At 39.9% G+C, this 27,119-nt stretch overlaps 1 protein-coding gene across 1 annotated transcript in view; it reads right to left on the bottom strand.

The window, feature by feature from the left end:
• Positions 1-27,119, bottom strand: part of VPS41 (VPS41 subunit of HOPS complex) — a 168,599-nt gene that overhangs the window by 31,695 nt on the left and 109,785 nt on the right. The window contains exons 11-14 of the mRNA XM_083378279.1: positions 14,785-14,882; positions 11,468-11,597; positions 9,806-9,921; positions 5,434-5,490 (exon numbers count right to left, since the gene is read on the bottom strand). Of these exons, the coding sequence (XP_083234405.1) occupies positions 5,434-5,490; positions 9,806-9,921; positions 11,468-11,597; positions 14,785-14,882 (401 nt within the window). The remainder of the gene's footprint in view (positions 1-5,433; positions 5,491-9,805; positions 9,922-11,467; positions 11,598-14,784; positions 14,883-27,119) is intronic.

Here is a 27,119-nt window from a genome sequence, read left to right as displayed (position 1 = left end):
TCAAGCTCCCTATACACAGCTTATTATCTTCCCCTTTCAGCTCTGAGACAGAACCTCTATGTTGGCAGGATGATTCTGAGAAGAAAAAGTATTACAGAGAAGCAAGGCATTATTACAAAGGATTAAACATGCCATCATTCCTGCATATATAAAATGCATTCTTTCCATGCATCCGTGAGTTCTGTCTTCTTCTTTGATATGTCCTAAGTATTTTACTTCAACCACTTCAGGCTATATTAAACTACCATCACTCTTTCTGTAGGTAAATATTGTTTTACTGTTTTCAAATGACAACTTTATAACAAGCTTTGAAAAATGTTTTTGTTCCTGGAACGCTGCTCCCAGTAGGGGAAATCTGACACATGTTTTGTTGAGAATGGGGTGGGCTGTAAAACTTCTATGTTTTTGTCGAAGTATCTCTACTCCTGTGCTTGCTTCAAATAAAAGCTCTATGAGGACCATTTGCATGGTCAAATAAAAGTACTAATTAAGCACAAAAAAACCCCAACCCTGTATTTTCTTGCAAGTATATTACTATGGCTTCAAGCATAGTTACAGCTTTAAAATAGTTTTCATATTTTGGTCATACTGAATCAGATGAAATAATACAGAAAGTTATGAGCACCATTTACCATTTGTATGAGCCCTTAATCCCACCTCTGAAGAATACAAAGATTTTTTTCACTCTTATTGTTACATGTTCTCAGAACACATTTTTATTATACATATATGTAACAACAAGCATAATCAACATTCAACAAGATTGTGATTCAAGGATATTTGAAAATTTGAGAGTTCAACAACCTATACCTAGAATATAACTTTGCTCACTGGTGCCCTTTTCTCTTCAGTCCTCTGATAATATTATTCTAGATCTCTAATTAGTTGGATACAAATATAGACCCAGAGGATGAAAACAAGTATTAATCAAAGGCCAGTATTACCTTCCTAGGGAAGGTGCCGGAGCAGATGGTGGTCAATCAACTCCAGGATTTATGTATGAAACTGATTTTCTAAATTCATTTTAATTTGCTTTCAGGCCTGGCTATGGAACAGAAAATGCTTTGGTTGCTCTGTAGGATAACCTACAACAGGAAAAAGACAGGGGGCATGTAAATGCCTTAATCGTCTTCCTGACTCCTCTCAGTGATTTTCTATACCACTGACCATGGTATTCTGCTGGAAAGGATAGAGTATCAGAATTGGGATATGGAGGCACTATACTATGGCAGTTCCATTCCTACTTGGATGTTTGGATTCCAGAATGTGGTGTTGAGGAGGATACTCCATTGTCTCATGGTGGTTGGGTAACTGAGTCCTTCAAACCATTTTATCCCCTATGGTCTTTAACAGCTACATTAGAGTTATAGGAGAGGACATTAGGATGACAGTTGAGGTATTATCAACTTTTTTATCTCACATATGATATCCTCAACCAGTGCTTGGGCAAAGTAATGAACTGGAGGAGCATCAAAAAATTGAGTCAATTCAAGTAAGGTAAAGATATTATTTGTGGCTGGTCTGCCTGTCCATCTGAAAGATGCCCTGAAGAGGTCTGTGTCACTGTGTAAGAAATTTTATGAACTGGAATAGCCATAGCAACAAACCAGCCAATGAGAACTGTTTTTGATTAAAACACAGTATTGGCTCTGTGAGGCAGGTGATCCAGCCTAGGTCTGGGCCTGTCTTAGTCTTCTCTGTATTGTCTTTTTATGATCTCCAAGATAAGAGTTGTTAATGTTCCCCAGAGCTGAATGAAACTGTATGTATCATGTTTATATATATTTTATAGATAAAGTTTTTCTAAACTATGCCTCCTGCTCATTTTGAATGTGTGCTTATTTTTTGGGCTTATTTTTGTGCCAGAAAGCTGTAAAGCTCTAACAGTCTGCACTCATCCTAAAGCACATTCAAACAGTTTAAGGATGCCCTTTGATTCATCACTGTCACTAGAAGTCCAAGGAGTTTTAGTATCAGCTTCAGGTGTTTTTAATAACTGTGATCTTACCAGGACTCTGGTTACTTTTCAGATAGACTACTGCAGGGCATTGTATGTGGATCTGCCTTTGAAAATGGTCCACAAATGTCAGTTAGTTCAGAATAGAGCAGCCAGACTACTTATTGGAATTGGTAGATACAAATATTTTATTCCAATTCTTCATCACTTCCACTGGCTCCTGGTCTATTTCCAGACCCAATTCAAACAGCTGATTTTGACTGAAAGTACTAAATGTCTTAGGACCAGGTAACCGGGTTAAAGGAGTGCTTTCTCCCATATGTACCTATTTGCAGCCACAACTACTTCTATTCTCTATGTAGCAATTGTGACTATTTACTTCTATTCTCTATGTAGCAATTGTGACTATTTTATTCAAACCAAGCCATCTTTAACATTTATTGATTTTATGGTAAGTTCTTTAGATTATTATAAGCATCCCACAATTATTTTGAGTCAGGTGGAATATAGGTTTAATGAGTTGTTGTTGCTGCTATTATTCTAGCTGATCTCAGTTAGTCAAATGTTTAAATTGGATTTTATTTATTTATTTATTTATTGCATTTATATACCGCCCTTTCCCTGAGGACTCAGGGCGGTTGATTTTGCATTTTTGTCCACCTATTGAGGACAAAGGACTTGGGATAGACTGACACTGCTGCATGGATGTAAGCTGTTCCAATTAAGGCTGCCTTTTGCAATTGACTGATGATGATTTTGTCAAGTCAATGGTGTTCAAATGGTGCTTCAGCTGTATTGGCATTGCACCCAAGGCACCTCTTAGTATTGGTATGATGTTTGCTTTCTTTTGCAATAGATATTCTAATTCTATTTGCAGGTCTTTGTATTTTGTGATTTTCTCTAGTTCTTTTTCTTCTAGTCTGCTGTCTTTTATTATTGTTATTGTACCAGCAAATGAAAATTAGAAGGTAGAGCTGGATAATCATTACTGTAGTTATGCAGTTTCCTATAATCAGTTTGTAAAACAAGCATTCCACGGCTCAAAATTTCCTTGAAGGAATAACCTGTCTAATGTAATTACATCTAATTTCATGGGCACAGCTGATAGAGAGTATTTGGTGGTGAGAGATATGCATTCTGCATGTATAGAAATAATGTCTTCTATGACTTTATGCCAGGCATGTCCAAAGTCCGGCCCGCGGGCCATTTGCGGCCTGGGGGGCGGTTTAATACGGCCCTCTAACAGCCCTCCCTGCTCTGTGTAAATGCGGCCCTCCCATGGCCCTCCCTTCTGATTGAGGGCGGCAAGCAGAAGACTGTCTGCCACAGGAGGGAGGGCGGTGAGAGGGTGTTTCTGAGCAGCATATGGAGTCTTTGGTGCTGCCAGATCCCCTCCTTCTTTTCCCCCTTCTCTCTCTCTCTCTCTCTCTCTCTCTGTGTCTGTGTGTGTTGGACCCGCGGGGAACAGCTGGTAGGGAGGCGGCAGTCCGGCATTTTCCCCCCACTTGTTTGTGTATGTGTGTGTCAGACCTGCGGGGAACGGCTGGTAGGGAGGCTGGTAGGGAGGCGGCAGTCTGGCATTTCCCCCCCCTCTCTCATTTGTATGTGTGCGTGTGTTGGACCCGCGGGGAACGGCAGGCAGGGAGGCAGCAGTCCGGCATTTTTCCCCCTCTCGTTTGTGTGTGTGTGTGTGTCTGTGTGTGTGTGTGTGTGTGTCTCGGACCTGCGGGGAACGGCTGGTAGAGGTGGTGGCAGTCTGGTGTTTGCATCTCTCTGTGGGCCCGACACACACACACACAGGAGGGGGGGAACGCTGGATGGCCACCTCTACCAGCTGTTCCCCACAGGTCTGACACACACACACAGGAAGGAGGTAAACAACGCAGGACCACCAACTCCCTAACAAACCTCTCCTGCATGCGGAGAAATGCCCATTCCCTCTGCTGAGCCATCCCAGTTGCTTGCATTGCGGAAGGCAATCATTTGGAACGAAGACACGAGATTCGGCGTTTCTCCGCCCGCACTGATCTCGCCCTCCTTAGTCTCCCTCTCTTTGTTTCAGCTTGCTTTCTGCATTTGGGATGAAGACTCGAGAGAGGGAGACTGTAAGGAGCGTGAGATCAGCGCGGGCTGAGAAACGCCGAATCTCGAGTCTTTGTCCCAAATGCAAAAAGTGCTGATCTCGCGCTCCTTACAATCTCCCTCTCTCGAGTCTCCAGTCTTTGTCCCAAATGCAGAAAGCAAGCTGAAGCAAAGAGAGGGAGACTGTAAGGAGCGCGAGATCAGCGCGGGCTGAGAAATGCCGATCTCGTGTTCAGATTGTTGGGGGCAATCTCGCTCCAGCATCTCAGCGAGCACACTGGGCCGCCCCGCTCCTTGGGGCTCGCTGCTGCCATGGGGGCTGGCTCGGGGATTTGTTTCTGCAGGTTAAATCGGAACCAAGCAGCAAGTGAAAAAGTTAGCAGCAGTAGCGGGAGTGGTTTTAATTGCCAAGCGTCTCCATGGAAGTCAATGGAGGCGCCGCAGCTGGCCTTTTGAGTTGGTGAGTGAATGAGAGCGAGAGAAACATTTTTTGAGCAGTATGAGTGAATGAGACCATGAAAGAGGCTTTTTGGAGCAAGAGTGAGGGAATGAGAGAGCGAGAGAGAAGCTTTTGCAAACAAAACATGAGTGAATGAGACCGAGAGAGAAACTTTTCCAAGCAAAGGTGAGTGAATGAGAGCGGAGGGGGCAGGGTGCCTGTATGTCTCCCCTTAGGCTCCACTGTTCTGTCAAGCCTCTTGTTTTGCACATAAAATACATTGTGAAAACTCAGCTGTCAGTTGATCTTAATGTTATAAAATGAAAAGTATGCCATTTGCAATTAACTTGGCATAAAATAATTCATTTGCATTTAATTGTAATTGTTCAAAGAATGTTCGGAAAAATGTTCGGCCCTCCAGCATGTTCACTTCCTCCAATCTGGCCCTCTTTGAAAAAAGTTTGGACACCCCTGCTTTATGCAATTAAAGACTGAAACATATGGGTCACAGCTAAGAATAAACAAATACTAGTTAAAATACAATTCTGGGAGTCTTCATATTAGCATTATGAGTTATGTAGATTGCATAAATTAGATAAATCACATAAAGTTCCTTGGGTGATGATTATTATTCTACATGGGATTCTAAAGCAACTCCCTGCTTTTGACACATGTGCTTTTTTATTGTCATTCTTTTAACCACATCTTGGTGCTATGGTAGTATGCATTTTCCAATGTTCATTTCAGATCACTAGTTGCCATTGGGAAAAAGAAAGGGGACTCAAAACACTAGTATCATGTCACAAGTTTGGAAATATTCCATGCTTAAGAGAAAGATGGGAAATTAGAAACTTGAAGATATACATTATAATCTAGTAATGCCCATAGACACTGTTTATTATTCTCTGACATATCTGAAGCAGTTAAATTTCAAAAGTCAAGTTTGTAGACTTACCTGAATCTTGTGCTTTTTAATAGTCTTCTGACTGATCTCAGCTGCCATCAAAGCTTCCTATATAATAAAGTAAAAATAATATCTGCTGAAAATTTCAGTAGAAAAAACATAGATATTCCTCTGTTTCTTGTATCTTCTACATGAAAGTACTAGAATGTTTAATCTTATGGTAAAACAAATAGCACCAAATTTATAATCAACAAAAGCAGTTGATAATGCCCCCAAAATGATTTTGGCCTTCTCTGGATTCACTCCATGTTAATATCTCCGAAGATTGGCACTATATGTAGTATAATCAGAAGAAATCTTTTTTAACCAACATTTGCTTTAGAAAGATACCTTAGTCTTGATTTGTTTTCTAATGTTTCACTGTTGAATAAATGTATTTTTCATTAGCTGGAAAATTATGTTTCATCAAGTTTAATTTGTTGCTCATTTACTACATTACTCCACGAGTCCATGATATCAAAAGGAAGCTAATTTATTGCAACTTAAAATAAGAAGTGAAAGCTTAAGTGGGATTGCAAGAAAAATAATTAAAGTGCATTAGTACTAGATCAGATTATGTGTAAACATATAAATATCCACAGCTTTAAGGAAAATCCAGTTTCCATAAAAGACATTTGTCACTTATTACTAGGAGTATCTTAAAATTTCAGATAACATTAAATAGCATAATAAACTTAGATGCTTCATCTCTTTGCATCATGTCATACCTTTGATAATTGAAAAACCCAGAAATTATATAAATAACATCAATGACTAAAACTGTATAGCTATGCTATATCTGCAGTCAGATAAACTATTGGCACTTGGAATGAACTAAGTAATTGTAGCAAATTACCAACACTTTCTACTTATTTGCTTTGTATTTTATTTTGATTATCACTCTATTCTGCTATCACAGATTCAAAATACTGCAATTTGATTTATATTGAAAATTTTCTTTTTTTTCCTGTACTGTAGATCCTTTGACTAGTCCCTTCTTAGAGTGAAGTACTGGTATAAAAATTTTAATTCTGGCCTTTCAGACCCCAAGATGCAGTGTTCCTCCTTATTTGTTTTCACTATGCTCCTCTGTTTAGAAATTTATGGACTTCTGGCCTGACATTAGTCACAAGCTTCCCTGGCTTTTATATTATGCATAGGTTAAATAAATAAATAAATAAAATAATGCAGTTGGGATTTGGCTAAATCTTATCTCCCTAGACCAGTGATGGAGAACCTTTTAGAGACTGAGTGCCCAAACTGCAACCCAAAACTCACTTATGTATTGCCAGGTGCTGGATGGGCGTGGCCCACTGGATGGGTGTGGCACAGTGGTCATGGCAGACTGGATGGGCGTGGCCAGGATAGGCATGGCAAACTCAATGTTACTCCTGGGGGGGATTCCTGTGGGGGCCGGGCAGGGTTGGGAGAGATCCAGGGGTTTTCTGGCAGGTGGTGCAGTGGGCAGAAGGCTCGTCCTGCAGGGTTGCTTCTCTCTTTGATGAGTTTCCAACCATTGTTTCTTGTCTTGCCCTCTGGTGCTTTGGTGAATAACATGACCCCCTCTTCTTGGTGGCAGCCTCTCAAATACTGGAATACTGCTAACATGTCTCCCCTATTTCTTCTTTTCTTTAGACTAGCCAAAACCGAGTCCTGCAGACGTTCTTCATATGTTTTAGCCTCCAGGCCTTTGATCATCTCGGTTGCTCTTTTTTGATTTTTTTCCAAACTCTCAACATCTTTTATGTGATATGGTGACCAAAATTGGCTGCAGTATTCCAGGTGTGGTTTTATAAGTTTTTTACTCTAGTTTTTTTACTAGAGTTTTATATGGCGGTTCTAATACTTCGCGTGATCGCGATTCTATGCCTGTTTATACAACCCAGGATTGTATTAGCTTTTTTGGCTGCTGCTGCACACTGCTGGCTCATAGTCAGGTGATCGTCCACTGGGACTCCAAGGTCCCTCTCACAGTTGCTGTTTCTGAGCCAGGTCTTGCCTAATCTGTACTTGTACCTTTGATTTTTGTTGAAGTTTGTCAAGACCTTTTTGGATCCTGAGTTTGTCTTCTGGGGTTTTGGCTCCTCCTGCCGGCTTGGTGTCATCTACAAATTTGATGAGTTCCCCTTCATTTCCCTCATCTAAGTCATTTATGAAGATGTTAAAGAGTACTGGACCTAAGATGGAACCTTGTGGTACCCCACTGCTCTCTATGTGGATATAGTACCATTGAGGACTACTCATTGGGTATGGTTTGTCAGCCAGCTACAGATCTATCTGGTGGTGATGTTGTCTATTCCTTTTTCTAGCTTACCAAGGAGTAGGTTGTAGTCTACTTTATCAAATGCTTTACTGAAATCTAAGTATACTACGTCCACAGCATTTCACTGGTCTAATAGTTTAGTCACTTTATCAAAGAATGAAATAAGATTGGTTTGGCATGATCTGTTTTCAACAAACCCGTGCTGGCTGCTAGTTATAACTTTGTTTGCTTCTAGTTGTTCGCAGATGTTTTTTGATTATCTTTTCTAGGATCTTCCCAGGCATTGATGTTAAACTGATTGGTCTGTAGTTTCCTAAGTCCATTTTTTCCTCTTTCTTGAAAATGGGAACCACATCAGCCCTTTTTCAATCTTCAGGTACTTTCCTGGTGCTCCAGGATTTATGAACAATGTAGAGCAATGGTTCTGAGATAACATCTGCCAGCTCCTACAGAACTCTGAGATGTAATCTGTCGAGTCCCGGTGATTTATATTCGTCAAGGTTGGATTGGTGTTCTCTTACCATTTTCTTGCTTATTTTAATTTTTGTTTGTCTTTTGCAATGGTTTTTTTTTGCTATATTGGGCTATAGTTTCTTTTTATGTGAAGACTGATGCCAAGAATGAGTTAATCAGCTCTGCTGTCTCCTGTTGCCTATTATTTCCTTGCCATCTTCTCTGTTTAGTGAACCTACAGTTTCTTTGACTTTTTTCTTGTTGTGAGAAACTTTTTTATTATTATCTTTGATTTATGTTGCAAGTCTTTGTTCATTCTGAGCCTTTGCTTTCCTGACTTCATCTTTGCATGTTCTGGCTGTCTGCTGATAATCGGCTTTAGTTATGTGCCCCTCTTTCCATTTTTTGTATTTGTCCTTTTTGTCTTTCAGTTTGTCAGAGAAATCTTTGTGCAGCCATGTTGGTTTTTCTTGAATTTCTTGTTTTTCTTTTTCAGTGGTATTGTGCTGGACTTCTGACTATGGTTTTCCCAGTTGCAATGTATTACTGCGAAAGCTGGACCATAAGAAAGGCTGAATGCCAAAGAATTGAGGCCTTTGAACTATGGTACTGGAGAAGACTCCTGCGAGTCCCTTGGACTGCAAGGTGTTCAAACTGGTCAGTCCTAGAGGAGATCAAACCTGACTGCTCTTTAGAAGGCCAGATCCTGAAGTTGAAACTCAAATACTTTGGCCACCTAATGAGAAGGAAGGACTCACTGGAGAAGAGCCTAATGCTGGGAAAGATTGAGGGCAAGAGAAGAAGGGGACAACAGAGAATGAGGTGGCTGGACAGAGTCACTGAAGCAGTAGGCATGAGCTTAAATGGACTCCAGAAGATGGTAGAGGACAGGAAGGCCTGGAGGAACGTTGTCCATGGGGTTGCAATGGGTCAGACATGACTTCGCAGCTAACAACAACAACAAAATTATTCAAAAGCCATATCCATCTACTTTAAAAATATTACAGTAAGGATACACATGGAAATGCAAATATTTAAGTGACTGTGGTCCTTTTACTGTCTAACTGACATATCTAAATAACTGTATTATGTTAAATATCAGTAAAATTGGTACATTTTGGACACCACATTCATACATCTCAATTAGAGATAATGGCAGGTGCATGGCATGTTCATTGTTATAAACAAACTAAACCTATGTATCTGAGGTGTGTGTGTGTGTGTGTGTGTGTGTGTGTGTGTGTGTGTGTGTTTGCCTTTGAGTCATTGTCGAGTCCTGGTGATTGCTTGGAGTAGTCCCTGCAATTTTACTTAGCAAGATTTCAGAGATGGCTTGCTGCTGTTTCTTCCTAGGGCTGAGAGAGAAGAACTGGCCCAAAGTCTCCCATCTGCTTTTATGCCCAAAATGAGACTAGAACTTACAGACTCCTGGGTTTCTAGCCCAAAACTTTAACTCCTATAGCAAAATGGCTATCTATCATTATCTCAAGTTATCTAAATAAATAAATGTAACTAAAAATAATATAATTTAGTCTAAAACCACAGGACCTATGATTCTATTAATATTGCTAAAAATAACAATAACTTTTATTGTAGCAATTAGAAAATAGAGAACCATTTTCCCCATGCACCATTAAGAAGGAAAGATGGAAAAGATCTAATAATTACTTCATATTTTTTTTTCTCCAAGAGCCATTCAATGTGATCATCTTGATCTCGTTCTTTGGCCACTACCACATCACTTGGGCTGACAATATAAAAAAGTGATTCACCTTCAGAATATTCTGTAAAAGATAGAACAACTGAATCAATTTCCTCCCAAATTTCTAGCACTGCAATACAGTCATGGAACATAGACATGTGCAATCAACTATACAGGTTGCTTTGTGTGAAACTCAGCATTATTCATACTACAACTCTCTACAGCAGCCTCCCTCATTCACAATATAATACCTCAAAGGGGAGGAAATCACATGCAAATACTAGATTTTACCATCTTACTTAAGAAATTATGATTAAGAGCCTGGAAGCAACTGAACTGAACCAATACTAGACATAAAGAACCACGACATCAATTTCAGAACAAAATCCTCTCTTTAAAGTGTGACAAATCATCAGTTCTCAGATATTTAAACTGAAAAAACAAGTTACTCAGCAGTGAACTGATTCTTCAGATAGTCCTCTCTATATTCATATATGTGGATTCTGCACATGTGCAAATTTTCCCTTTTGGAAACTTTTTAGAGGAATTTCTAGCAGGAAATCCTGAAACTATCACTTGTTGGTTGCTCAACAGTGAGAAACTGGTGAAGCGGGCACAGCAGCACCTGCATTTTCTGCTTCGCATGAGAAAAGCACATCTTCCTTCCCCTGTCCTGACCACTTTCTACAGGGGGACCATCAAGAGCATCCTGTCATAAAGCATCACAGTCTGGTTTGGAAGCATCACTGCTTCAGACAGGAAGGCGGTGCAGAGAGTGGTGAGGATGGCTGAAAAGATGGTTGGCAGTTCCCTCCCTTCCATCCAGGACATAGCATATAAGCATTGCTTGAGCAGGTCCACGAGATTGTCTGGGACACTACACATCCTCTTCATGACCTGTTTTCCTTGTTACCTTCTGGGAGGAGGCTTCGTGGTATCCGTAGCAGAACATCCAGATTCAGCCATAGTTTCATTCCATACAGCATTAACCTTGTGAACTCTCAAGCTTCCTCCTTCCGTTATATATTCAAGATGGACAGTTTGTAATATTTATTTGTTAAGTATATGTAGGGGTGTGGGTCTATACATATGTGTATATAGTATGGTTAGGTGTGTGTCATGTGTTACACTTTGAGAGCAGGCAACTAAATTTCATTTTTGATGTGTGCCGTTGTGCCCACAGTAAAAAAAATGACAATACAGGTTATCTTATCTTACCTCATCTTATCTAGAAAAATTCAGAATTTTCTTTGGAAAAAAAGAAGTATGTTCCCAAAATTTCCAGATGTGATAAATGAAAGCGAACTGAGGAGAAACATGGGATCCATACTGCATATGTACACTTTGTAGCAGGTTTTGCCTTAGTTCTGAGTGAATCTCAAGGAGGCTCTAGGCAGGCACTTAACTCATACATGTGATAAGTAGTAATTACAAAGGAAAACATATGATAATATGATAAAGTATACAGTAAAATATATGATAAATATATGATATGATACGTATTGTAACATTTGATTTAAAATAATATAGATTGGAGCAATATCATTCTTATCTTTTTGTGATAAATAGGTCAATTCCATGATTACTTTAGACTGTAGCCTAGTAAAAATTGGATTGAAAAGAGTTACCTAAACAATAATCTCGGCATTCATTTTCTTGGAAGCATCTTACTGTGAGTGCATCGGAAGATATTTCTTCACAAGATTCAGGAAATGGTTGAATAATATCAAGTCTTGGTCGGGCACAACATTCTCTTTCCTGCAAAAAGAAAATAATACTCAGCTTTCAAAATACTCATCCTACATTAGTGAGCTATTGGAATTTATTAATCTCAATGGCAATTGTCTTAAACAGTTTCAACCCAACAGTCCATGTAGTCAAATACAGTATTTACTTTGTCAGATTTCTTTAGTGTATAAAACAGATGTTTCCATTAATACCTTAAAAGCTCATTTCTGATTGGAGAAAGCAGAATATACAGAGGTAATGGGAATACTCAAGATTTATGAAACTTAGAAAAGCATTGGAACTGAAACTTTAGATAATCTATCTTTCATTTATATAATACAGTCTCTGAATGGAAAACAATGATTTAACAACTAAAAATAAACAAATATTATTTTTATAGTAATACTTTGGACAACTTTTTATTGCTGATATCTTTATAGTTTTATAACCTGATATGCAATACAAAAAGACTTTCATAGATTAGCTGAAAATTCCTCTCAAACCATTAAAACTATTTTCCTTCAGCTAATGAAGAAACACACACCCACATCCCCCACTCAAATATTTGTTTCTATTTAGAACACTGAATCATAATAGTGTTAATTATTGCATACAGCTAGCTTGGTTTGGGAATCATTGTCTAAGACATACTGCGATGTATGAGTTCACAGTCAGATGTGATTTATTTAGCAAACTATGGTTAATAAAACTGTGACTTAACATAATTATTTGACTCTAGCCACAGTGTGAGATAGAACTGTTTTATTCCCCAAAAGGGATTTCTTAACTAGAAATAGCCTTCAGCAGAGCTATAAATGGTTCCTGAATGCTTTGCTTGTACATTTTACAACATATGTAAAACAACACAAGCATTCAATATATTTTCATATAAAGAATTAATCTTTGGATTTTAATGTCAGCACTAGAGAAATTAGGCAAAGAGTAAGTGAAGAAAAATCTGATTTTAAAAATGGCAATATCCAAAACCACTGGTTAAACATTTCAGCTCTACTGCCTTCGGGATGGACATCCTTGAGAAAATCTGTCAAATAGCTAAGCTAGGTTTCATCAGGAGTTTTAATATTATTTCTCAAAGATAATATAAAGACTGTGCTTTCTATTAAAAGTGTTAATCATATGAGCAATACAAGCATGCATCTATCCAACCAACCCATAAGAGTTTCTTAATGGCAACTATTCATTCAATTTTTTCAGTTTCTAATCTTCATTATTTCCCTTTCTACCCAATTATAATTGTGACTGCACAATGGTTGTTCATATATAATTGTCCTTTCCCAGGACAGTAGTCTCTGAATCTGATAAGGTGGATTTAGGTTCACAAAAGCTTATGTGATAAAGTGCTTCAATGCTAAATTTTAATTCTACTGTTTTCACTGCAGCAAAATATCAAGTCTATTCCTCCAGTGTATTCTTAAGATAATTTTTCCATGTAAACATATAAACAGTATTACATGCTTTCCAATGGAGCTTCACAACATGAATATTAAATACATTTTATTGATTTGGAACTTTTATGATGAGAAATATAGTCTAATTATTAAAAAAATGATTTGTTGATGCTAGCAAAATTTATATAACATGCCATATAGGCAACATCAACTTGTCAAAAACGTAACAATGCAGGCCCAAACTCTATACACCACAAATATAGTACATCACAGATATACTATATTTCATCCCAACTTCCACTGATAGGACGCAACTTCACTTTGTAGCTTGATTATTTTTTTCTGAGATTCAGTCACCGAAAGGGCCTACAGCACTATTAATTTTCCTGGGAAAAACTGCAGAAGTGTCTGATCCAATATTTAAAATAATAAAAAATAACAATCTGGACATTCTGCATGAGGGCTAGAAGCAGACCCTATTGATTTCAATAGAAGAGTATTACTTTGAGTCAATGTTGTTTCATTGCTTAGCAAAAACGTGCACCTACTTGTTCAAGCTTACTATAGCAATGACTATCTAATGTCAGTTCACTATCAAGGACATGAAAAGAATAATCTAAATTTCACTGGTTTTCTCTCTTCTATACTCCTTCCTTTTCATTTTGTAGTGAAAACAACTGTCATGAAGACTTTAGAGAGTCTCCTGAGAAATGCTAGTGATTCAATATTTTCTCTGTATATTTAGACATTTTCAACTGAGGTAGACATCAAATTGAGACAACTATATCAAATAGTTATTGTCTCTATGTCTCTCACTGTGTCTATAATCATTTTAAAACAATTATCTCAACAGACTTTATTTAGAAGAAAGTGCAAAATTAGCACAGTCATTTCAATCAAGCTTTAATTCCTGTTCAACTGTCTGCATCACTGTGTACCTATTGGACTTTGCACCACTTGAACCTTAGGGTCTTCGGGCTTTCCCCCTCATCCTCTTCTTACTGTCACTGAGTATTCACTCCACTTTCTTCAAATATTTAGGCAGTGATGTAAATGAAATCCTGCTCTCACTTGTTTTCCACATTTCCCCTGCCTCCCAAAAATCTGCAAGTGGTACTGCAAAGGGATGAAGACATTGTAATTACTCATACCATTTTATTTACCCTTTGCTACAGGTTAAGAAAACCACTGGTTTGATTTCAGTTTGCTATGGCTTTATTTTCTGATTTGGCATCAGGAATCTTCAGTACAGATGGTCTTTAATTTACAACCACAATTGGAACCAGAATTTCTGTTGCCAAGTGGTTAGGTAACTCATCTGATTTTACGATCTTTTTTTTCCTCAATTGTTAATCACTACAGATGTTAAGTGAATCATGCAAATCCAGGGTTTCCCATTGACTTTGCTTGTCAGAAACTGGCTGGGAAGATTGCAAATGGTGATTGCAGTATGCTTTTTGGCTCAACATATCAAGCATTTCTTTTAACTTGGAAGATACTAAAATGCAAAGTCTTGGAAAATATAAATTCTTTATTGCTGTCTTACAAAATAGGGAGATATGGCAGTTAATAGCATGCCAAAAACAGCTAGATTATAGTCCTGCTATTTAACATTTTTGAGGAATCCAAATATGAATATAGAAAGGAAATACTTCTGTTTAGGAACCAGTGTGGAGTATATATCTTAGACCAAGCACCTATGTAACTATCAAGGCAATTCACTAGAGTAATCAATCAATGTAGTCACCAAAGGTTGAGTTCCATTCAACAGATTCTTTAATTATTTGCATATATATTATGTCACTTACCATTTTGTCTGAAATCTCCTTTACAAATGAAAGTATGACAAGCTGGTCACAGAGAGGTGCAATCCCGCTGATATAAAATTCAGTGTTGAACTGGGACACTGAGTAGCAGACAAATAAAGAAACAGCCAGTTTACTATTAATTCAAATTATTGATTATGTTTCCATGAAAGAACAATATCACACAGACATTTCAATATGCAAGCGAAATCAATATCATTATATAATGATTATAATAATTTCCTGAGAGACAGATCAGCATTCATTTAATTTTCCTTTAAAATTAATCTCTAAAATTTGAAAATTTGACATATAATTGGTATTATATGCCAAAATTGATTATCATATTGTTGATTGTTATGGTAATTGACTTTAATTTTTGTGGGGGGAAGAGGGGTATACTATACCCAGTATGCTCAAGAGTGATAAAAACCAAGCTTCAGTTACACACAAGGTAGTAATCCAAGATACTGTGCAATATGAACATATATTTTGGAAATTTAACAGTTCAATGCTGATCTATTATTTTAGAATTACCAAGAATATTTGTTATTTCCACCATCTGAGAAAAGCGGCAGTAATTATAAGATCCAAGATCCATTGAAAAGAAAAAAAGGAACATAGACTTTATTGAATTTCACAAGAATTCTGTGTGTCTGCATTATAGATTAATTATGTCAAAAAGTTATCCTGTCGTAACATGTATTAGGAATATAAGACTGAGGGGTCCTTGGTGCTCTCTGAGTTTGCTTATTTTCTTGCTAATGTTTCATTACTCTAGCTAGGTAACATCATCAGTGCTAGTATATAGGAATATAAGAGTTCACCACACAAGACTTGCGTACTGGTGCAGAATCAGCTCTGGTTGATATATGACCATCACACATGTATTGGTTTTAAGATTTTGGGAGTTTTTTGTAATGCTGAAGCTCTGAAACATTTGTGACAGTCAGTTTTTCTACTATTGGGCTTTTTTGTTTTAATTCAACTCTCAGCTTCTAGTATCAAAAGCAATGTGCCTACCCTAGTGTATTCCAGCATCCTCCTCATTGATATATTTTTCCTACTTTCTGCTATTCTAGACACTAAGCAATAGGCAGCCATGGCTACAACAACTGTGGAAAAAAGCCTGCTGGCAAATTTCTGACATGCAATCCCTTCATTGACACAGTATGAAGAGGCTATTACATGTAATAAATGAAAGATGGCTTGAAAATGTTAACAATATCCTCTCATGCAAAATGAGAGCCAAAAAGAGGCTATCACTGGATTTTCCTTACAAGAATACCTTACACAATATTTTCAGTATTACAACTGGTCAGAATTGATTTTTACATAGTTGTAGACATAAATTCAACGTAATCTTCTAATACCAGTTAAAATAAATATACTGTCTCATGAAAATGTTTGTAGTAACTTCAGAATTGGAAAGCAAAGAAATGCTATTTTTTAAATGCTGTGTTCAAGAGATAATAAAACCTAAAAGGCAAGTGTTCAGGGTTTATACTCCTGCACAAGCAGTTAGTCAGTATAAAATACATTTATATGATGTCAAACACGAGCTGCATGAGAAACACAATTCAAGTGCAATGGTTAACTTTAAGTTGGAATTATTAGCTTTTGGGTTAGACCCAAGATGCTCAGGAGGCAGTTGGTTGGATTTAGGGAATCAGTCTGCCTGTTTTGCAGAAATCCCTTAACAAAAGTAATGCCCTGCAAAAACCTGATTTTCAGGAAATTGACAGAAACCATCTATTCAGATACAGGGAATAATACTCCCCCCCACCCGCCCAACATATTCAAATTCAAATACAGTCTAGTTTCCTAGATGATATAAAAGCACTATACTAGGGAACCTATAAAATAAATTGAAAACAGCATTTTTCCAATTAATTTAATAAGCAGAAGTAGTTGGGGGGAAGTAATCATATTTCCTATATCAGCATTATGTTGTAGTCGATGGATTGGATTAAAATTATGAAATCTTAGCTACAACACCACCGTCAACGATGGAAGCTCACTGGGTGAGTTTGGACAGTCATACTCCTATTTTGCAGCTTGGCTATTGTGGGAAAAACCAGAGTATTATTTATAGAACCTTACGATCCTAATGAAAAGACAGGACCTAACAGGTAAGAAATAAATCATTCAAATAAGTGATTATAAGGCACCTTACAAAAGTATAATACCTGTATTTCAAACATTTCCTTCACAAACAAAATTTCAAGGAAAACAATCATAGATCACTAGAAGGTTTATCATTTTTTCAAAAGATTGATGGACTCATAAAATCAAAGCATTCACGAATATATTTATTTTGGAGGTGGAGTCAGCTGTCAAACGGAATGGCTGTGTTGAGAAGCCGCTCCGAATGAGCGTGCCGATCTCACAGCTGTTTCTCTGTTCCCGGTGGGTTTTTTAAAAGCCCCAGATCTCTTGGAGGGAGATTAGAAGCAGAGGCGCCCAGCTGAGCAGCTCAGGACGGCGGTTCGAGCTGCAGAAAGCAGGAAGGCCTAGGAGAGAACTGGGTGAGGGAGACGGCCCATTATCGTGGCCGTGAAGAAATGACAGCTGTCAAAAATAGCGGTGAGCTAGCAGGACAGTGATTCGACTAACCTGGCATAAGAAATACTCAGCAGTGTTCCGGATGGTGAAATCTTTCCGGAGAATTTCAGAGAATTTCAGAGAATTTCAGAGAAGAGAAGAGAAGAGAAGAGAAGAGAAGAGAAGAGAAGAGAAGAGAAGAGAAGAGAAGAGAAGAGAAGAGGCCCCAGAGTGAAAGGGGAATTCATCTCCCCTTTCAGATAATGGTGAGAAGGAGACAGGGGGGAAAAGAGTTCTGACCTTAAAGCAACAGGCTCACAGGCTGTAAGGACTGGTGACCCAGGGTGGTTTCTTTTTCTGGCTCTTGCAGTAAAGCCAAGAAGAAGTTTAACAAAAAACAAAATAAACTTGAAGAGTGACAGTGCAGACTGAGCTGAGAGAGCCGACATCTTGAAGAAGAACTAATGACCAATTAGTATCAAAGGAGGGAAGAGTGATACTCATAACTTAACAAGTGAACTATTTGTTTCAAAAAGTTTCTAAAACAAAAGGGATAAATGGTAATTGTTTTGAGAATTTAGACCAATAAGAATTAACTGAATATAACCTATGGTATGATTGATTTGGAGGAGACTAATTAGGAACAAAAAGTTGAATGTTTAAGGAGGGAGAGAAAATCTATTTGTCCCCATGTTCTATATAATAATATTCATAACTGAACTGACTGTGAAATCTGGTTTTTATTGTTAAAGAACTGAATAATATTGGTTATATTATTGAGGTAATTTAATGGTTATATTATTGTTACATGTTTCTATATAGAAAAATTAGGACTGTTTGGAATATAGACATTTGAAATTGATTAATACTGATTATTATGTTTTAGAAGCGTTAGTGTAATAGGTGTAATAGGTTGGATATTGTGTTAGCAACAAAATCTAGCATTGTTAAGATAGAAGGCACTAGTGATTATAACCTTGGAAGAACGATAAATTCCCTAGGTGTGGTGGACGGGAAAACAAAGATTGTGTATAAGTGGGAGGGTTGGCTGACGTCATTTAGAAAGATGACAAGCATCCCAAATCTCACAAGAGTTGGGACTGGAAGAAGGCAGATGACCTAAGCCTCATCAGCAGAATTAAGCCCAGCAGGGCAAAGATCTATAGAGGAGATGTTGCCGCAAAAGAGAGCAAGCTCACTTAAAGACATACAAGCAATATTACAATCCATGCAAGAGGTTATGTTGAGAAATCATGACGATTTAAAAAGAGAAATAGGTGAAATAAGGAATGATCCTGGAGAACGTAAAGAGAGGATGGGAGCAATGGATGGAAAATTTGAATGTTTCCAACAGCAAATATTGAAAAATGAACAGAAATTATTAGAAATGGAGGATAGAATGAATAAGGAGGAAAGAAGAGTAGATGAAATGAATGAAAAACTTTTGCAAGCAAATAGTTAGAAAAAACCATCATACTGTTGAAACCGAGAAAGCAGACCACTATTTACATTTTTGAAACGTGAAGGAAGAGAAGGGGGAGGACATCCCAGAAATGATGACGGACTTGCTAGCAAGGGCCCTAGGGACAGGGATGAGATGGCAAATGAGATTGATGAAATATACAGAATCCACACAAATTACGCGAGAAGAAATAACTTACCCAAGGAGGTACATTTCAGATTTGTGAAGAAGTCAATTAGGGATGAGATTTTGCACAGAACAAGGGACAACCCAATAGAATATAGAGGTAAACAACTAATTGTCCTCAAACAAGTCCCTAGGAGGGTAAGAGATCTATTTCCCATCGCCCCGGGCGCTCCCACAGAGAGGGTCTCCTCAGGGTGCCGTCGGTCAGGGAGTGCCAGCTGGTGGCCCCCAGGGGGAGAGCATTCTCTGTGGGCACGCCTGCCCTCTGGAATCAGCTGCCTGTGGAGCTCCGGATGGCTCCTGACCTTCGCTCTTTTCTCCGTGACCTGAAAACCTGGTTATTTGAGCTTGCCGGCCTGGACTGAGGGATTTTGGGTCTAAAATTTTAATTTAATCTATTTGTTTGGGGCTAATTTATTTAATCTATTTTAACTTTTGTATGCTGTATTTTAATTGCCCTGTACACCGCCCTGAGTCCTTCGGGAGAAGGGCGGTATATAAATCTAATAAATAAATAAATCTGAGAAGGCCCTACCAACATATTACATCAAAATTAATAAGACAAAATATTAATTTTAGGTGGCTGATGCCGGAAGGGATTGTGGTAACCTGGCAAGAAAAAAGATATAGGTTAGATTCGATTGATAAACCAGAAGAATTTTTCCAGCAGCATCTAGGCAATGAAGATGAACTAGAAGAAAGAGAGTTAAGAGAAGGGAACAATGCAGAGAGATATAATAGAAAGACACGGGAACCACAAGAGAAAGAAGATAAAAAATGAGAATGCACCATGACAACAATGATGAGTGTAGACACAAAGAAGTTAAGGAAGATAGACCAACAAGGGCAACAAGATCAAAACAGAGGCAGTAATATAGAAATATTAACAGTATTATCATTAAATGTGAATGGACTAAACTCCCCAGCTAAGAGAAATATAATTTTGAATAAGCTCAGTAAGAAAAATGTACATATAACAATTCTACAAGAAACACATATAAAGACTCATGATCAGGATCTATTAAACTACTCTAAGTTAGAAATTAAATTTGTATCGCTTTCACAGCAGAAGAAAGGAGGAATTGTGATATACGTTAAAGAAAGAATCCCAGCAAGACAAATTTATTGAGATGAGGAAGGTAGAATATTGATTATTGAAATTTCCTTGAATAAAAATAAGGTCGCCCTGGTAGGAATTTATGCACCCAATGAAAAACAAAGACAATTTTATAAGAAATTGCATAAGGTTATTGCTGATATGGAATATGAGAACATTTGTATAATTGGCGATTTTAATGCAATTATAGACAGAGAATTAGATTATAAGAGTGAGGAAGTTAGGAAACGAACCAGGAGAATATTACCCAGTACTCTTTTTTTTAAATGGTGGAATAATTAAATATTCAAGATAGTTGGAGGGAGAGAAATTTGAATGAAAAGCAATTTACATACTATTCAGGGCGGCATCAATCGTGGTCTAGAATTGATATGGTCTGGACAACGAAAGAACTAAATTCAGATATTGATGATATAATAATAGATATTAATACTTGGGTAGATCATAATCCCATTGTAATTAAATGGAAAGAACAGAAGACAACAACAAGGAGGTGGATTCTTAAAAAGGCAATCCTAAACCAAACAGAATTTAAGCATAAGATGAACAAATGCGGACATTCTTCTAGATCAGGGGTGTCAAACTCAATTTCATTGAGGGCCGCATCAGCATCGTGGTTGCCCTCAGGGGGCCGGGTGGGTATGGCCAGGGTGGGCGTGGCCTACTGGGTGGGCGTGGCTAGAGTGCATATGGCCTACTAGGTGGGCGTGGCCAGCTCTACATCGTTCGCATCAAGGGTGCCTATGGGGGCCTGGGCAGGCGTGGGAGAGATCTGAGGGTCTCTGGCAGAAGGAGGGTCTCTGGGCCAGGGCCAAGGCAGTGGGGGACGTTCCCTCACTGTTTCCAGGATGGCTTCGCGGGCCGCATGAAACCACCTGGTGGGCCGGATCTGGCCCCCGGGCCTTGTGTTTGACATGTCTGTTCTAGATAAATAAGAAAGAGGAGACTAGCACTCAAAATTTATGGGATACGGCCAAAGCAGTTATGAGAGGAACTGCAATTGCGTACGTGGCCAATGAATATAAAAAGAAAAGGCAATATCGAAAAAGTTTAGAGGATGAACATAAAAAATTAGAATTAGAACTACAAAAAACCCACAATGTAGAGATTTAAAACAACAGTTGGATTTAAATAAGTATAAATTGAATATTATAGAAAAGGGAGAAATGGCACAAAAAATAAAAAGTATTAGACAAACTTTTTTTGAGTAGGTAAATAAACCTGGGAGATGGCTGGCCTATAGACTGAAAAAACAAAAAGATAATAGATGGATTAGTAAATTACGTAATCAAGCAGGGGAGATAGTACATCAAAATGATGGGGAAAAATGTGTGACATATGAATTCTATAAAAATCTTTATAAAGAGGAGGAAATGATAACTGAGGAAAGAATATCACAATATCTTATGAAAGCAGACCTACCAAAGGTTTCATAAGAATTTCAAAATATATTAAACAAAGATATAACAATCCAGGAAATTATGGAAGCTATTAAAAAACAAAAAAAGTAATAAAACACCTGGCCCTGATGGATTACCGTCCGAAATATATAAAAACCTCCAAGAACCTTTGGTCCCAACCCTATTGGATTTACTTAATGAGGTACTAAACACAGCAAAAATTCCAAACTCATGGAAAGAAGCAATCATCTCACTAATATCTAAAGAAAACTCTGATTTGACCTGTATTAAAAATTATAGACCCATTTCTTTACTGAACACGGATTACAAGATTTTCACAACCATAATGGCAGAAAGATTAAAAAAATATTTAGCTGAATTTATCCATACTGACCAAAACGGCTTCTTGCCTAAAAGACAAATCAGACATAATATCAGGATCATACTAGACATCTTAGAATACTATGAATTTCATAGTGAAAAACAAGTGGCATTAATTTTTGTTGATGCTCAGAAAGCGTATGATAATGTCAAATGGAATTTTATGTTGACTCAACTTAAACAGATGGAATTTGGAGAAAAATTTATAAATATGTTTAAAGCAATCTATTCCAAGCAAGAGGCAAAAGTAATCATAAATGGAGAATTAACAAATAGCATTCAAATACAAAAAGGTACAAGACAAGGCTGTCCACTATCTCCTTTATTATTCATTCTTTCTTTAGAAGCACTCACAAGAATAATACGAAAAGATAAGATGATTAAAGGATTAGAAATCAGAAAAGAGATATTTAAATTACAGGCTTATGTGGATGATTTAGTTTTCATTCTGGAAGACCCTTTAGAATCTGGAACAAGATTATTACAGGTGCTGGAAAATTATGGAGATGTTGCGGGATTAAAAATCAACAAAGAAAAAACTAAAATGCTAGTTAAAAATATGTCCAACTTACAAGAAACTGAGGTAGTAGAAAAAAATAACATCCAGACATCTAAAAGAATAAAGTACTTGGGGATTCAATTATCAGCAAGATGTACTACACTTAAAAGAGAAAATTATGATAAGTTAATGGACCAAATTATAGTAGACTTAGATAGATGGAAAAACTTGCAGCTCATTTATTTATTTATTTATTTATTTATTTATTTATTTATTTATTTGGTTTATATACCGCCCTACTCCCAAAGGACTCAGGGCGGTTTACAAGGCAAAATTTAAAAACAATACAATATAAAATTAAAATTTTTATTTATTATTTTATTTTTATTTTAATTCCATTTATATCCCGCCCTTCTCCGAAGACTCAGGGCGGCTTACAAGCTTAGCAGTAGCCTTCATTCTATGTATATGCCTGCTTATTAGGGCTTTCACACACACCCCAAGCGGCATTATTACAAAGTCAGCTTAATTGCCCCCAACAACCTGGGTCCTCATTTTACCTACCTCGGAAGGATGGAAGGCTGAGTCAACCTTGAGCCTGGTGGGACTCGAACCTGCACTAATTGCAGGCAGCTGGTGTTACTTAAGGAGGCATTAGCCCACTGCTCCACCAAGGCTCTTAATTAAATTAAGTCTAGCCGCAAAAATTAAAATCACAATTTAAAAACATTAAACCCCTCAGTCCAGACCAGATAGCTCAAAGAGCCGATGGAAAAACTTGCAGCTCTCTTTTATGGGAAGAACAGCGACAATCAAGATGAATATACTGCCCAAATTACTCTTTTTATTCCAATGTGTACCAATTAAATTAGGTAAGGATTTTTTTGAAAATTTAAATAGAATTACATCTAAATTTATCTGGCAAGGTAGAAAACCGAGAATCGAGTTAAAATTATTACAGGATGCAAAGGAAAGAGGAGGGCTCGGCCTCCCAGATTGGGAAAAATATTATCAAGCAGCAATAGAATCATCAGAATCATCATATTAGATGAGCACTATTAGATGTGTGGATAAAAATTAAAAAAATTAACTATATAGAAATTCCCAATTGGCTATCTATATTAGAGATTTTTATGCACCCCAAATTTATAAATCTAGGAAGTGTAATTACATATAAAGATCTCTTAGATGAAAATGGAGACCTGAAAACAAGAAAAAGATTATCAGAATATGGTAGAGTTGGAATGGTGGGCATACTTACAAATACAGTCACGATACAGAAAAGATAAAAAAGAACCAGGGATAAAATTAGAGCATACACAATTAGATAAAATTGTTCTAGGAACAGAAGATCGAATGATAAAAAAGATATATCAATATTTATTAGAACAGGATTTGTTAGAAGAACAAGTAAAAGAAACAATGTTAACTTGGAGTAAAAATTTTGGTTATAATATTGACTTAGATAATTGGCAATTACTATGGGATAGAAATAGGAGGTTAACGCTAGCCACCTCCTATAAAGAGAACTTGTACCAGATGTTTTATAGATGGCATCTTCCCCTTACAAGGTTAGCAAAAATAGATAAAAAAAATCTCACCAATGTGCTGGAAATGCAGAAGGCTTCCAGGGACTTACTATCATATGTGGTGGGAATGTTCAGAAGCACAAAATTTTTGGCAGCGGATAAAAAATTGGTTGGAAGAAATATTACGACAAAAATTGATTTCAAACCAGAAATCTTTTTATTAGGGATTATTAATGATAATCTCAGTAAAGCATCTCTCTAATTATTAGTACATATCTTAACTGCAGCAAGACTGGCATATGCCCAAAAATGGAAAAGAAAGGAAACACCCACTGAAGAAGAAATAATAGATAAAATTTTATCCTGCGCTGAAATGGACAGATTAACCCTAGAGATCAAAAATAAGAACGAAACTGTGTATTATGAAATTTGGCAAAATTTGTACAATTGGATAGAGTTAAGAAGGATCGCTGAGATGAACATTGTTTAATTGGTTGATAATGTAAGGATATCTTATTTGCATCTATATAATTGACATAACTGAAAGATATGTAAATATAATGCTGAGGATTGAATGACAGTTTACTAAAAAAAACTGACAGATATTATATGTACAGTTTGTTATACTCTGTCCTGTTATAGACTGTATTTTAGGTTTTTGTTATTTCTTTTGTTATTTCCTCTGCCCCGGCCCCCCCACCGGCTCCCGGGTGACGGCGGCGTCTCCAGGTTATCAGCGGAGACGCCGCGGACCAGCTGGACCAGCTGGGTGACGGAGGCGGAGGCATCGGCGGCGCCGGAGGTGAGAGACCCGCCCCTGGACCTGGACCATGACAGCCGTCGCAGCCATCCAGGAGGGGCCGGAGGCTCTGCTCTGCCCCGGCCCCCTGACCGGCTCCCGGGTGACGGCGGCGTCTCCAGGTTATCAGCGGAGACGCCGCGGACCAGCTGGACCAGCTGGGTGGCAGAGGCGGAGGCATCGGCGGAGCTGGAGGTGAGAGACCCGCCCCTGGACCACGACAGCCGTCGCAGCCATCCAGGAGGGGCCGGAGGCTCTGCTCTGCCCCGGCCCCCTGACCGGCTCCCGGGGACGGCGCCGTCTCCGGACTATCGACGGAGACGCCGCGGACCAACTGGACCAGCTGGGTGGCGGAGGCGACGGCATCGGCGTCGAGAGGCCCGCCCCTGGACCACGACAGCCCTGGACCACGGCAGCCCTCGCAGCCATACAGGAGGGGCCGAAGGCTCTGCTCTGCCCCTGGCCGGCTCCCGGGTGGCAGCGGCATCTTCGGCGGTGAGAGCCCAGCGAGCCCTGGTCTGCGGTCTCCTCCGATGCCGATCACCGGGCAAGGGTGGCGTCTCCGCAGATCAGCTGTGCGGCGGAGGCGCCGGCAACGAAACCAACAGCAGCAGCAACGGGCAGCGGCGGCGTCTCCGAGGATCAGAGGAGGCGCCACGGATCAGCTGGGCGGTGGAAGAGGCGGCAGCGAGGACGACCGCGGCCGGGACTGCTTCTCCAGGCCTAGTCGTTCGCCACCCATGGGCCTTGACAGCGGCGGTAGCACTGACGGCGCGGCATCTTCGACCCGCCCCCTGTACCGCTACGGCCGTTGCAACAATCCTCAAGGAGACGCCGCAGACCAGCTTTACAACGGTAGCGGCAGCAACGAAGACATGGGCGGTGAGGCAGCTACTCTGGGCCCTGGTCGACCGTCCTCCGAGGGGCCTTGACAGAGGCCCTGACAGAGACGCTAGTAACAGCGGTGCGGCGTCTCGACCACCGTGGGCTGCCCCTGGACGGCGGTGCCTCCGAAAGATTCACACCAAAGGAGACGCTGGACAATGGAGGCGACGGCCCGAGCCACCTCCTCGAGACACCTTGATCGGAGACAGCAACACCAGGGGCATGACACCAGGGACTCCCGTACCTCTGGGAGACCACGCTCTGGACGGTCCTCAATCAATAGGCCGGGAGCAACGCCCAGAGGATCAGGGAGAGAACTGTTTGGGGCGGCTGAACCACCGGAGCTGACGCCAATTAATGGATCCCTCCATCCTGCCTTCTGCCCACTCTCACCCATCTTTGCCCATTCTCTCCCCCACAGGACATAACGGGCCTGGGTGCTAGCCACAGTGGCAGAGTGGCTGGGCCTTACACCTGCTACCCCATAGAGGTGAGAGCTCTATGGGGTATGCCTCACCCAGAGTACGTTCTGGACCACCTCCGGAAGCAGAGTCACAACCCATCGTGAGAGGATGAGGAGTGGCCTGCTTCTGGGGGTTCGCCCGGCCAAGTGGCAGTGGCAGGGCGACGATCCAGATACGCACCTACCCGACTCGACCCTCCTGCAAATTCACCATCCGGGGGACAGCCTTCCCGGATCCACCTGTGACTATGCTCGTTCAATACTCTAGCATAGCACTGCACGCCCTCAGGGGTTCCCCACTCTCCTGGGTGCGACCCGCCTGCATCACATCCAATCTTGATGACGGACCCAACCACTGGGCCTCTGAGAGATGGCCAGGCAGGGTCAGGGGCCTCCAGCATAAGCCCAACAAGAGGCCCCTGATTAAGTTCTTAGTTAAGTTTTTTGTGGGGTTAGGGAGGGGGGAGGGAGGAGACTATGGTTGTGCGGGAAAGGCACGCCTTCCAGCCACCATAACGCATGCCAGGCCCACGGCCGTTCGCGACGGCGTACAACGAGGACCAGTCGCCGATAACACCCAGTGGCGTACTGACAAACGTCCCATCCCTAGGATGGTGGGGAATGGCAGAAGGTGCACAGACAGAGGGCCGTATCGTCACCGGGAGTGTCATCTCCGCTCTGTACAGGCGGTGAGACGCTCCGACCCTCTGTTCTCCCCCGGAGGACCCGGGAGCAAAGGTGCGCACCCTCCCATGCTAAGGCTGGTCTACCTGAATGCAAGGTCCGCAGCTAACAAAGCTCACCTCATTCGTGACCTAGTGGAGAGTGAGCATGCGGACCTGGCCTGCATCACGGAAACCTGGCTGGGCCCAGAGGGGGGTGTTCCTCTGGTAGACCTCTGCCCGCCAGGTTTCCAGGTACTGCACCAGCCCCGGGCTCATGGGAGGGGCGGGGGAGTGGCAGTTATCATCAGGGAATCCCTTAGCCCGCGAGAGACCACCGTCCCTCAGATGGTCGGGTGTGAGTCTCTCCTACTGAGATTCGGCCCAGGGGCGCAGTTGGGTCTGCTGCTG

This window comes from Vipera ursinii (genome assembly GCF_947247035.1).
Source record: "Vipera ursinii genome assembly, chromosome: Z".
NCBI lineage: Eukaryota > Metazoa > Chordata > Lepidosauria > Squamata > Viperidae > Vipera > Vipera ursinii.
The sequence above is the reverse complement of the archived record's forward strand: the minus strand, read 5'-3'. Positions and strand labels throughout refer to the sequence as shown.